The following is a 12,594-nucleotide window of genomic DNA, read 5'->3' as shown; positions in this document are numbered from 1 at the left end:
ATGTCTTTCCAAGATGCGTGGTTGGGGTTGGCAAGAGCTTAGGTTGGTTCGCCGAGAATCAAGAGCAGGGCGCGCGTCTTGGGGCGTTTGGTAATGCGCAAAATGGGTCAAGGAGCGTGGCGCAACAGCAAAGAAAGCTGAATGCAAAAAGGAATTAACTTAAACACTGAATGATTGACTGGGTAAAACAGAAGAGTGAGTGAAGAAACAGCTCTGAGGCACAACGAGTGAAGAAATCTAAGGCCGACCAAGCATCCCAAGACAGATCCACCAGGGCTCAGCGGTACCCCTGATGCTAGCCCTGTTTCGTACTAGCGGCACGTGCGCAGTTCGAGACTGCGAGACGCTCCTTTGCCCATTGCACCCAGTTGACCCAGTTGCGCGGGCGTCAGCATAGCGCGTGGTGGCCACGAGCTGCAGAACACATGTTTGTGTTAGTAAGAAAGTACCATATTTATTTGTCCATGACAGCACGACGACAAATCCCCGTCTAGCTGCTGGATGGTGTTTGTCCGAACATCTGGGTAAAGGACATTGGACCTCATGCGACGCGTATGCACAATTTCGCAGGCTCCACCTGGGATTCGCCAGTCGCCCCACCGCCCATCATGCTGCTAAATTGGGACTTGACGTTTTCAGATACCTTGCTGCCGCGGCGCGCATTCCCGCCCCCCTCCGTGTTGAATCTACAGAAGCGATAGAGATAATAGGTGGGTATGAGAGCACGCGATGGTTCAGGTTGTGGGTAAAAGAGCAGTAGCGGTGGCAATTGGAGCGAGGCAAAATGGTACGCATTTGCATGGCTGCACCGCCTCGCAGCGTGTCGCGAAGAGGGGCCGGACGGTGCAATTGTTGGATAGGCGGGTTTGTGCAGGTGAAACGTAGTTCTTTGGGTGGCGGAGTCGCATGCGGGCGAAGCGGCCAATGGAAGGAGGCTGCGAGGGCTTTTGCAACGCCGCTCTAGCTGGTGGCAACGAGCCAATGTGCTTGACGGGGTTCCTGGGTGGCACCGCATGTGCGTAGTGTATGGATGGATGTGGTAAGTACGTCGGTATTATGTAGAGTGGTTACTTGGACAAACGTCAAGGGGGGCGTGTTCACGCCCAGTCTCCTGTTTTGCGCGCAAAGAGCCATGGTGCTTAGGAGGGCGACGGACATTTTGGGGCACGTGGCAAGAGCGTAGGTGATGTTTATGTACATATGTATGTATGCATGTACTACTTGGATATGTACAGAGTAGCGCAGGTGTTATGTAAGGAGAGCAAAGGGACGAGCGCGGGCTAGAGGGAGCGCCAGTGGTTGTCGATGCATTTTACGGTGCAGCGGTAAAAGAAGGTGTATGTACTTGGTGCACAGTAGGAGCCGAGCTACTCTAGCGTGACGAGTGTCCATGGAAGAGAAGGGGAGAAAACCGGATCTACAAGGAGTGGCAGTGGGCGTAAGAATGAGGACGAGCACAGCCTCCCGGCCGGAGTGCCGATTTCTTGCTTCTGCAGAGCCTCTCATTTGCCAGCTGCTCAACACCCAACCGCCCAAACTTGGAAACTGGGCAGTCTAATATAGCTCACTGGCTACTGGGGTCTACACCGGCTGTGGTAGCGCGCTTTTCTTACCGCAGTGTCGTCATGCCGTGATGGTTTTGCTTGGAGGGCCTCGCCCGCGTGCAGCAGCCAACGGCCCATTTGTCGACGAGTGGCAGCCATGCAGGCCGTGGCACTAGCACGCAAGGCAGCCGGCTGTCGAGCACCGAGTACATGCACTCACTACATGCTTGGATAGGTTTTTTTAATGGCGGCGTCACAGGCAATAAAGGTAGCGGGCGCCCAGGGCGGAGGCAGCGGACAGCGGGCGGACGGAGCAGGCCTCAACAGCGGCACCCCCCTCCCCCCTTTGCACAACGCCCGGCGCCAGCAGGCTGCAACCGTTGAATTGAGCTACGGGCGCGGGCTAGGGCTAGGGCTAGGGTGCAGCGGAAGAAGAGCGCCACGTCGATTGCATTTTGCGATAAGGGCCGGGCTACTGCTATCGCCGGACGAGCGCGAAGGCGGCTCGCCTGGCGTGGTTTGATCAGCGCGGGGCCTGTCGATGGCGCCGCTACGGTGTGTCGCTGCTCCGGACGTGGTCCAGTGCCGGCCCTCGCCTCAACGCACTGTCATGACGCGACATGTGGGTGGGTACCAATGTGAAAAGCCAGTGCAGCAGCGACACCTGAAGGGAGCTGCGAGCACACAGACAGGCCCGCCGCGGACAGCCCTGGCGCTGCGAGAGCGAGTGGAGAGCCAGTCGAGGCGAGGCGAGGCGAGGGCCCAAGGAGAAGGGGGGCGGTTTGGCTGACGGCTGGGCGTAAGCCTCGTGCTTGTCTTGTCTATTGCCATGAAGATGCAGAAGTAGAGTACTCGTTGGTACTTACTATACACACACACACACACAAGGACGCTGGCCTGACATGGAAACACGCTTCGGGCGTATTGCACTATCGCTTGCCAGGCCGGTGTGCACGGCACCCCCTCCCCCTCCCCTTCCCCAATAGTGAGCAAGAGTGAATGTACCTGGTACATGCTACTGCTCAACGGGAGCGGCCTTGTATTATCGATATGCAGGCAGATCGCAGATCCAACAGAGCCACTGCAGACTAGGTGTACATAGTGTAGACTGCAACTGGCAGGGCAAGTGTTTTTTTTCCGCCATGGCGCGCAGACAGCTTCGAGACGCGGTGAGGGCCCGAGACGTGTTGGATTGCCCATGCGGGCGGCCAGCATGCTTTTGTACTGCGTGCTGGTGCCGTCGTCGTAGGCGCATGCCGTTTTTAGAGGGGCAACGCAATGCCCGGCACGTCACGGCCACGGCGGCGGATGGGGGCACCCATGCACACCCACCGTCTGACGGCGTTAGACCAGCTTGGCAGGCCTGCCTTTCATTTTCAGGGGAAGCTGCTAAAAAGCTCTTTGCCTGCCCGTCCACATTCACTACTGTCGCTCTCTCAACCCCTCCCCCTCCACTCCCCCATTGTCTGCTGTCCCGTTTCTCTGCATTGCCTCTCGTTTCACCGCGTCGAGGTTGTGTAGTCCATCTGCGGACGCTCTCGACTGTCTTGGCCGGGAGCTACTACTGCTACTCCTACACGCAACCCTAATCCATCATCGCCCTGCGCAGAGCAAGCGCCTCGCCCGCCGCGCGTCTCTCCTGGCAACCACGACGCCCCCAGCTGCACTTCCAGCTATCCACTCGCTAGCAGCACCACCACTACAACCACGACCATAAACAACAAATCTTCCCCTCACCTGCTCCGCCACTTGCACACTCGGCCCTTTCCGAGCAGCTGCACCTCTTACCACCACCACCACTACTACTTCTGCCCTTTCGCACCCCCCCCAAAGCGGCCTTCCACTCGTTCTCTTACGCATTGCACGTCGCTGCACCAAGCACTAAAAGCACCTTGTCGTGCGGCAGCTGCAATTCCGCCATTTCTTCACTGCCGCTTGTAATGCCCATTGTTTGAGGTACGTCCGCCCTTCCGACGCCCGTCGTTTCAGCCCTTGCCGCCCTCGCCCAGCGACCGTTACTGACAAGTTCACCACACAGATTCTACACACAACCCTAATAGCTTCCCACGATGTCCGGACATCCGCAGGGAGGCCACTACGACGACGGCTACGGCCAGGCTCCTGCCCAGGGCCATGGTCAACAAGGCCAGGACGCATACTATCACGATGACCAGTACGCCCAGTATCATGATGATCGCTCTCACGGCCAGTATGCCCAAGGCCAGCACGGTGACGCCTATTACGACGAGTCGTGAGTTTTGCCACATGTGCCATTGCCCAGTGCGTGCTGCTAACCCTGCCTACAGAGCTTATTACGATGGCCAGCACGGCGGCCAATACCAACAAAATGGCTACTATGACGACCGAGGCCAACAAGGCTACCAGGACGAGTACTACTCTGACCAGTACTACGACCAAGGTGGCGCGCAAGATGGGTACGCACAGAACGGGTACGCTCCGGCCCAGACTGCACCCCTACTCCCGAGCTATCGAGCTACTGAACAGTTGCTAACTCAGACGCAGTCAACCTCCTCGCCGCCGCAATGATTCCGAGGAAGACTCCGAGACCTTCAGCGACTTCACGATGCGCTCCGACATGGCTCGTGCTACCGACATGGACTACTACGGCCGTGGCGACGAGCGCTACAACAGCTACGCTGAAGGAAACCGTGGATACCGCCCACCCTCGTCTCAAGTTTCATACGGCGGCAACCGCTCCTCTGGTGCTTCGACCCCAATCTACGGCATGGACTACTCCAACGCTCTGCCCGCTGGTCAGCGATCTCGCGAGCCCTACCCGGCCTGGACCGCTGAAGCTCAGATTCCTTGCACCAAGGAGGAGATTGAGGACATCTTCCTCGATCTGACCTCCAAGTTTGGTTTCCAGCGTGACAGCATGCGCAACATGTACGATCACTTGATGACTCTGCTCGATTCACGTGCATCCCGCATGTCGCCAAACCAGGCGCTGCTGTCTCTCCACGCCGACTACATTGGCGGTGAGAACGCCAACTACCGCCGCTGGTACTTTGCCGCCCATCTTGATCTGGATGATGCGGTTGGTTTCGCCAACATGAACCTTGGAAAGGCCAACCGCCGAACTCGCAAGGCCCGCAAAGCTGCAAAGGCCAAGGCTGCCGCTGAGGGCGGTAACGAGCAAGAGACGCTTGACGCTTACGAGGGAGACAACAGTCTCGAGGCGGCTGAATACCGCTGGAAGACCCGCATGAACCGCATGTCGCAGCACGACCGTGTGCGCCAGATTGCGCTCTACCTCCTCTGCTGGGGTGAAGCTAACCAGGTCCGTTTCATGCCTGAGCTTACGTGCTTCATCTTCAAGTGCGCCGATGACTACCTCAACTCGCCAGCTGGCCAGGCTCAAACCGAGCCAGTTGAAGAGTTGACTTACCTCAACAACATCATCACGCCCCTCTACCAGTACTGCCGTGACCAAGGTTACGAGATCCAAGATGGCAAGTATGTTCGTCGCGAGCGCGATCACGCAGCCATTATTGGTTACGACGATATGAACCAGCTTTTCTGGTACCCCGAGGGTCTTGAGCGCATCGTTTTCGAGGACAAGTCTCGCCTCGTCGACATTCCTCCAGCTGAGCGATACCTGAAGCTCAAGGACGTCGTTTGGAAGAAGGTCTTCTTCAAGACGTACTACGAGCGCCGTTCATGGTTCCACATGGTCATCAACTTCAACCGTATCTGGGTCATCCACTTGTGTTCTTTCTGGTTCTACACTGTCGCCAACTCACAGCCAATCTACACCAAGAACTACCAGCAACAGTTGAACCAGTCGCCAGAAAAGGCAGCCACCCTGTCCGCTGTCGCCCTCGGAGGTACCCTCGCTTCGTTCATTCAAATCTTCGCCACCATTTGCGAGTGGTGCTACGTCCCTCGTAAATGGGCAGGTGCTCAGCACTTGACCAAGCGTCTCCTCTTCCTCCTCCTTGTCTTCGTTGTCAACGTCGCTCCCAGCGTCTACATCTTTGGCATGGACAAGCGCACTGGTACCATCGCCAACGTTCTCAGCGGTGTCCAGCTTGCTATTGCTCTGGTTACCTACATCTTCTTCTCGGTCATGCCCATTGGTGGTCTCTTCGGTAGCTACCTGACACGCAACTCTCGCAAGTACGTTGCCAGTCAGACTTTCACCGCTAGCTACCCCCGCCTCACTGGCAATGACATGTGGATGTCCTACGGTCTGTGGGTCCTTGTCTTCGCGGCCAAGCTGGCTGAGTCTTACTTCTTCTTGACTCTGTCCATCAAGGATCCCATTCGTATCCTTTCCCACATGCAGAAGCCCAACTGCTTGGGAGATGCCATCCTCAAGGACATGCTTTGCAAGTACCAACCTCGTATCCTGCTCGGTCTCATGTACTTCATGGACTTGATTCTCTTCTTCTTGGACTCCTACCTGTGGTACATTATTGCCAACATGTTGTTCTCAGTCTCTCGCTCCTTCTACCTCGGTGTGTCCATCTGGACCCCTTGGAGGAACATCTTCTCTCGTCTGCCCAAGCGTATCTACTCAAAGGTCCTGGCGACGACTGACATGGAGATCAAGTACAAGCCCAAGGTTCTCATCTCGCAGATCTGGAACGCCATCGTCATCTCCATGTACCGCGAGCATCTCCTCGCCATTGACCACGTCCAGAAGCTTCTGTACCACCAGGTTCCTTCTGAGCAAGAGGGCAAGCGCACCCTTCGTGCCCCTACTTTCTTCGTGTCTCAAGAAGATCACTCGTTCAAGACTGAGTTCTTCCCAGCACAGAGTGAAGCTGAGCGTCGTATTTCTTTCTTCGCTCAGTCTCTGTCCACTCCTATTCCAGAGCCTCTCCCGGTTGACAACATGCCTACTTTCACCGTCCTGATTCCCCATTACGGTGAGAAGATCCTGTTGTCTCTCCGTGAGATTATCCGTGAGGATGAGCCTTACTCCCGTGTCACCCTTCTCGAGTACCTCAAGCAACTCTACCCCCACGAGTGGGACTGCTTCGTCAAGGACACCAAGATTCTCGCCGATGAAACCTCTCAGTTTAATGGCGATGACGAGAAGAACGAGAAGGATACCGCTAAGAGCAAGATTGATGATCTTCCCTTCTACTGCATTGGTTTCAAGTCTGCCGCTCCTGAGTACACTCTCCGAACTCGTATTTGGGCCTCGCTTCGTTCCCAAACTCTCTACCGTACCATCTCTGGTTTCATGAACTACAGCCGTGCCATCAAGCTTTTGTACCGTGTTGAGAACCCCGAGGTCGTCCAGATGTTCGGTGGCAACTCTGACAAGCTGGAGCGCGAACTCGAGCGCATGGCCAGGCGCAAGTACAAGATTTGCGTGTCTATGCAACGTTACGCCAAGTTCAACAAGGAGGAGCGCGAGAACACCGAGTTCCTTCTCCGTGCCTACCCCGACCTGCAAATCGCCTACCTTGATGAAGAGCCACCTGCGACTGAAGATGAAGAGCCTCGCATCTACTCTGCTCTGATTGACGGTCACTCTGAGATTATGGAGAATGGCATGCGTCGTCCCAAGTTCCGCATTCAACTCTCTGGCAACCCTATTCTCGGTGACGGCAAGTCTGACAACCAGAACCACTCGATCATCTTCTACCGTGGAGAGTACATCCAGCTTATCGACGCCAACCAGGACAACTACCTCGAGGAGTGTCTCAAGATCCGCAGTGTGTTGGCCGAGTTCGAGGAGTTGACCACTGACAATGTCTCGCCCTACACCCCTGGTCTCCCCAACACCAACTTCAACCCGGTCGCCATTCTCGGAGCTCGTGAATACATTTTCTCTGAGAACATTGGTATCCTTGGTGACATTGCTGCCGGAAAGGAACAGACGTTCGGTACTATGTTTGCTCGTACTTTGGCTCAAATCGGTGGCAAGCTCCATTACGGTCATCCTGATTTCCTTAACGGTATCTTCATGACTACTCGTGGTGGTGTCTCCAAGGCGCAAAAGGGTCTTCACCTGAACGAAGATATTTACGCTGGTATGTCCGCTCTTCTCCGTGGTGGTCGCATCAAGCACTGCGAGTACTACCAGTGCGGTAAGGGTCGTGATCTTGGTTTTGGTTCCGTTCTCAACTTCACGACCAAGATTGGTACTGGTATGGGTGAGCAGATGTTGTCCCGCGAGTACTACTACTTGGGTACGCAACTGCCTCTTGACCGCTTCTTGTCCTTCTACTATGCCCACGCCGGTTTCCACGTCAACAACATGTTCATTATGTTGTCGGTCCAGTGCTTCATGTTCGTCCTCATCAACCTCGGTGCCCTCAACCACGAGATCATTCTCTGCCAGTTCAACAAGGACATCCCCATCACCGACCCGCAGTGGCCCAATGGCTGTGCTAACCTGGTTCCTGTCTTCGACTGGGTCGCTCGTTGTATCGTCTCCATCTTCATCGTGTTCTTCATTTCGTTCGTTCCTCTCGTGGTTCAAGAATTGACTGAACGTGGTTTCTGGCGTTCTGCGACCCGTCTGGCAAAGCACTTCGCTTCTGGATCGCCCTTCTTCGAGGTTTTCGTCACCCAGATCTACGCCAATGCCCTCCACACCAACTTGTCATATGGTGGTGCTCGTTACATTGGTACTGGTCGTGGTTTCGCCACGGCACGTATCCCATTCGGTATTCTCTTCTCTCGATTTGCCGGTCCGTCCATCTACATTGGTGCTCGTTCCCTGATGATGATCATCTTCGCTTCCATCACCGTCTGGGGACCTTGGCTCATCTACTTCTGGGCATCCACGCTATCTCTGTGCCTTGCGCCCTTCCTCTTCAATCCCCACCAGTTCTCTTGGGACGACTTCTTCATCGATTACAGGGAGTACCTCCGCTGGCTGTCCCGAGGAAACACCCGTTCGCACAGCGCTTCTTGGATCGGATACTGCCGTCTCTCTCGTACGCGTATCACTGGTTTCAAGCGCAAGGCACTTGGTGACCCCTCTGCTAAGCTTTCTGGCGATGTTCCTCGTGCCAACTTCACCAACATCTTCTTCAGCGAGGTTCTCGGTCCTCTAGTCTTGGTCGCCATTACCGTCGTGCCTTACCTGTTCATCAACGCTCAAACTGGTGTCACTGACAAGCGCGATACTTCCAAGGAGGCCGCTGGTCTCCCTGACCCAAAGCCAAGTGGTGCCTTGGTCCGCATTGGTATCATTGCCTTGGGTCCCGTGGCTGTCAACGCCGGTGTTCTTGGTGGCATGTTCGCTCTGGCTTGTTGTGCGGGTCCCCTGCTCAGCATGTGTTGCAAGAAGTTTGGTGCGGTCCTTGCTGCCATCGCTCACGCCATCGCCGTCATTGTGCTCCTCGTTTTCTTCTTGGTCTTGATGTTCCTTGAGGGCTTCAGCTTCCCCAGAACTCTGTCTGGTATGATCGCTGTCGTCGCCATCCAGCGATTCTTCTTCAAGCTCATCATCGTCCTGGCGTTGACCCGTGAGTTCAAGGCTGACACCGCCAACATTGCCTGGTGGACTGGAAAGTGGTACACTATGGGATGGCACACCATCTCCCAGCCTGGTCGTGAATTCCTCTGCAAGATTACCGAACTTGGTTTCTTCGCCGCTGACTTCATTCTTGGCCACTGCCTCTTGTTCTTTATGCTGCCCATGTTGCTTGTTCCTTATGCCGACACATTCCACTCGGTCATGCTCTTCTGGCTCCGACCAAGGTACGTTGTTCCCTCCTCTTGCTCTCAAAAGCTCTTACTAACCTGAACCTAGTCGTCAAATTCGCCCTCCCATCTACTCGCTCAAGCAGACCAAGCTTCGCAAGCGCCGCGTTGTCCGCTATGCTATTCTGTACTTTGTCATCCTCGTCGTGTTCCTCGCGTTGATCATTGGCCCCATTGTTGGTTCCAAGTATATCACGATCCCAGCCAGCCTTGGCAACTCTCTCCCCATGGAGATCATGCAACCCACTGGCTACAACAACAACGACACGACAACAAGTACGACTGGCAGGTGTATCCGTGGCGAGTGCCCGGTATGGAACGGCGATTCCGATTCAACGGGAGGTGGTGGTGGAGCCGCCGCGACCGATGCCGCTGCCCGCCGATTCCGTCGGTACATGGCATACTAAAAAGTACAATTTGTGGATCCTTGTTTACTACCTTTGCACCTTGTATTGTACGACATGGGCGAAGCATGAGCGTGATTACCAATTTTTGGGTCCTGTAATGACTGTAATATTCGGGTCGAGCGTTCGATTTCATCTTTCTGATTGGGCGTTTGGTGGCAGGCATGGAAGTGTCCATGGCCCTGCTTTCTCTCTTTTCGAGCAATCATGTCTGCTTCTGCAGCAGGCTTGACTGCACATACACTACAAATGGGGGTTGTTTTGGTTCATCATGGGCAGGCGAATATATTAGAAAGCGAAATGCATTCCTGTTGAATATTTCGAGTGCTTTGAAACACATCTTGCTTTGATTTGTACCGTGTGCCTGTGAAGTGATGAGCAGTGTAGGCAGCGTAAATATGTACTTGGTGTGATTGGACCAAAACGTGCTGGGGTGAAATTGCCTGATCATTGAATAAGGACTACAGCGCTGGCTGCCCCTGGCACTTCCGTGCTTCGCCGCAACCCCCGAACTTGTGCATGCAGCGCTGTCCGACCGCCTGCCTCGCACCACACCTTCACCAGCCATGGATCTCAGTGAATTACAAAATGCGACTACGCGCTTCATTGCGGACGCCAGTGCGCAGTTCAATCGCATTCCAGGCTCCGCCATTGCTGTCCGGTACATCAAGTCCAGTTACCGCAACGACCCCGTTCGCAGCGCTGTCGAGTTGTTCCTGTTCCTCTTCGCGGTCCGATACTTGCTTGCACCTAAATACAGTACTCAGAAAAAAGTGCAACTGACGGATGCGGTATGTTTCGCGCCTGTCCGGCTGGGTTACGGTGTGGGTTCACGCAGAGATAACTAACGAAGAAATAGGAGATTGATGAGCTGGTCGACGATTGGACGCCAGAACCGCTTGTCGCGCCTACAACCGCGCTCGAAGAACTGGAAAATGAGAAGCGACCCGTCATTGTTGGGTACGACATACGCAGCAACAATAGCCATGTCCTCAATGCTAACCTGTACTGTGCAGACCGACGGGCCCCAAGTCCAAGCTCTCCAACGGCCGCACCGTGACGAACCTCGCCTCGTACAACTTTTACAACTTTCTCTCCAACGATACCCTCAAAGACAAAGCGATTCAGACACTGCGGACCTACGGTGTTGGTCCCTGCGGTCCACCAGGTTTCTACGGTACGCAGGATGTGCACATGAAGACTGAAGCCGACGTGGCTGCGCATCTCGGTGTGCCTGCTTGCATTATCTACGCCCAATCCTTCTCAACCATCAGCAGTGTCATTCCTAGTTTCAGCAAAAGAGGTGATATTATTGTCGCAGACCGTGCTCTCAACTTCGCAGCGAGGAAGGGTATACAGATCAGTAGGAGTACTGTTAGATGGTTCGAACACAACGACATGGATGACTTGGAGGCCGTGCTTAAGAAGGTTGTCAAGGAGCAAGCAAAGAAGCCACTGACTAGGCGATTCATCATTACCGAGGGTTTATTCGAGAACATTGGAGATGTCGTGAACCTCCCCAAGCTGGTACGTCGATGGCAACCTCCCTTGGTTTTCAGGCGTGTGGAAGTACTGGACTAACGGCGCATGCAGATTGAGCTCAAACTCAAGTACAAATTCCGCCTCATCCTCGACGAAACCTGGTCTTACGGAGTCCTTGGTCGCACCGGCGGCGGCGTAACCGAAGCACAAAATGTGGATGCTGCAGAGGTAGACATGATCATCGGTTCTCTCTCGGGACCTCTTTGTGCAGCAGGAGGTTTCTGCGCCGGCAACGAAGAGGTTGTCGAGCACCAACGCATTTCTTCGGCCTCATACACCTACTCTGCTGCCCTCCCCGCGTTGCTCAGTACTACAGCCAGCGAGACAATCAGCATGCTACAAGAACAACCGGATATTCTGACTGGACTTCGGGAAAACATCAAGGCGATGAGAGGGCAATTAGATCCCAGAAGTGATTGGGTTCGATGCAGCAGTTCTGTGGAAAACCCAATGATGCTGCTTGTTCTCAAAGAGGAGGTTATTGAGGCTAAGAAACTGAGCATTGACGACCAAAATCAGATCTTCAGGGAAGTTGTTGACGAGGTATGTTCTGCTGTCCTAAGTCGCGTATTGCTATGCTCTCTGGGGGACATAACGACGACGTGACAAGTTGTTTTTTCTTGCTAACGATATCTAGTGTCTCGCAAACGGTGTCCTCATTACAAGGCTCAAATCCTTCCCTCTCGGCATTGGACTCAACCCCAAAGATGCAGGATGGCAGCCTACTCCTGCGCTCAAGGTCTGTGTTACAAGCGGGCTGACAAAGAAAGAGACGGAGAAGGCTGGAACGATTATCCGACACGCCATTACGAAGATTGTCAGTCGACGAAAGTAAGGGTATTTGGGATATCACATTACATCACGAAAAGCATTGTGAGCACAGTGTCGAATGGCGTTTTCTACTTGCTGCGCCACTTGGCAGGAAGCGTTGCGCATACACTGTAATGATATACTTTCTACATATAGATATTGGACGTGGCATAGATGACTTTGTAATGCATAATAAGCCTTATTTGTACTAGTATTAGGGAGCGCATTTGTCTCCATCTCACTTCATTTGCAAATGATGTCTCCATGGGCCAATGCCACACGTGATCCTCAAGTTGTAGGTAAGAAGCTGGAGCACCAAGAGACTCAACGCATTCAAACGCTACCGAATACTACCGGTTCAATTGCCGAAGTGGCATAAAGAATACATCATGGCCCAAGGGGCTTAGTGACCACATGAGAGATGGAGCATGTGGGTGTTCAGGCATGGGAGTTTGCGTATGTGTGTGTGGCTGGTTCGCGCCGCGCCCCCCGGCATGTGAGATGACGTTTTGGCTAAACTTGTTATTCTAGGCCGGGGCCGTGGCGTACACACGCAACGCACACACGAACGCTGCTGCCCCCGAAAGACCCCCACCTGA

The 12,594-nt window shown here is 54.3% G+C and overlaps 2 protein-coding genes across 2 annotated transcripts; both read left to right on the top strand.

Moving 5' to 3' along the window:
- Positions 1 to 3,613: 3,613 nt before the first annotated feature.
- COCCADRAFT_80671 (glycosyltransferase family 48 protein) lies at positions 3,614 to 9,646 on the top strand (the record flags this gene model as incomplete). The annotated part of the gene is made up of 4 exons (XM_007708240.1): positions 3,614 to 3,795; positions 3,851 to 3,979; positions 4,068 to 9,236; positions 9,289 to 9,646. The coding sequence occupies 4 exons, from the start codon at positions 3,614 to 3,616 to the stop codon at positions 9,644 to 9,646; spliced, it is 5,838 nt and encodes a 1,945-aa protein (XP_007706430.1).
- Positions 9,647 to 10,209: 563 nt separating this feature from the next.
- Positions 10,210 to 12,020, top strand: COCCADRAFT_80608 (uncharacterized protein; the record flags this gene model as incomplete). Its single annotated transcript, XM_007708239.1, has 5 exons — positions 10,210 to 10,434; positions 10,503 to 10,603; positions 10,660 to 11,170; positions 11,237 to 11,728; positions 11,823 to 12,020. 5 exons carry the CDS (start codon positions 10,210 to 10,212, stop codon positions 12,018 to 12,020), a joined length of 1,527 nt encoding a protein of 508 aa, XP_007706429.1.
- Positions 12,021 to 12,594: the final 574 nt, after the last annotated feature.

The sequence above is a fragment of the Bipolaris zeicola genome (genome assembly GCF_000523435.1).
Source record: "Bipolaris zeicola 26-R-13 unplaced genomic scaffold scaffold_0, whole genome shotgun sequence".
NCBI classification, from domain to species: Eukaryota; Fungi; Ascomycota; class Dothideomycetes; order Pleosporales; family Pleosporaceae; genus Bipolaris; species Bipolaris zeicola.
This window is presented reverse-complemented; position numbering and strand designations above follow the sequence as displayed.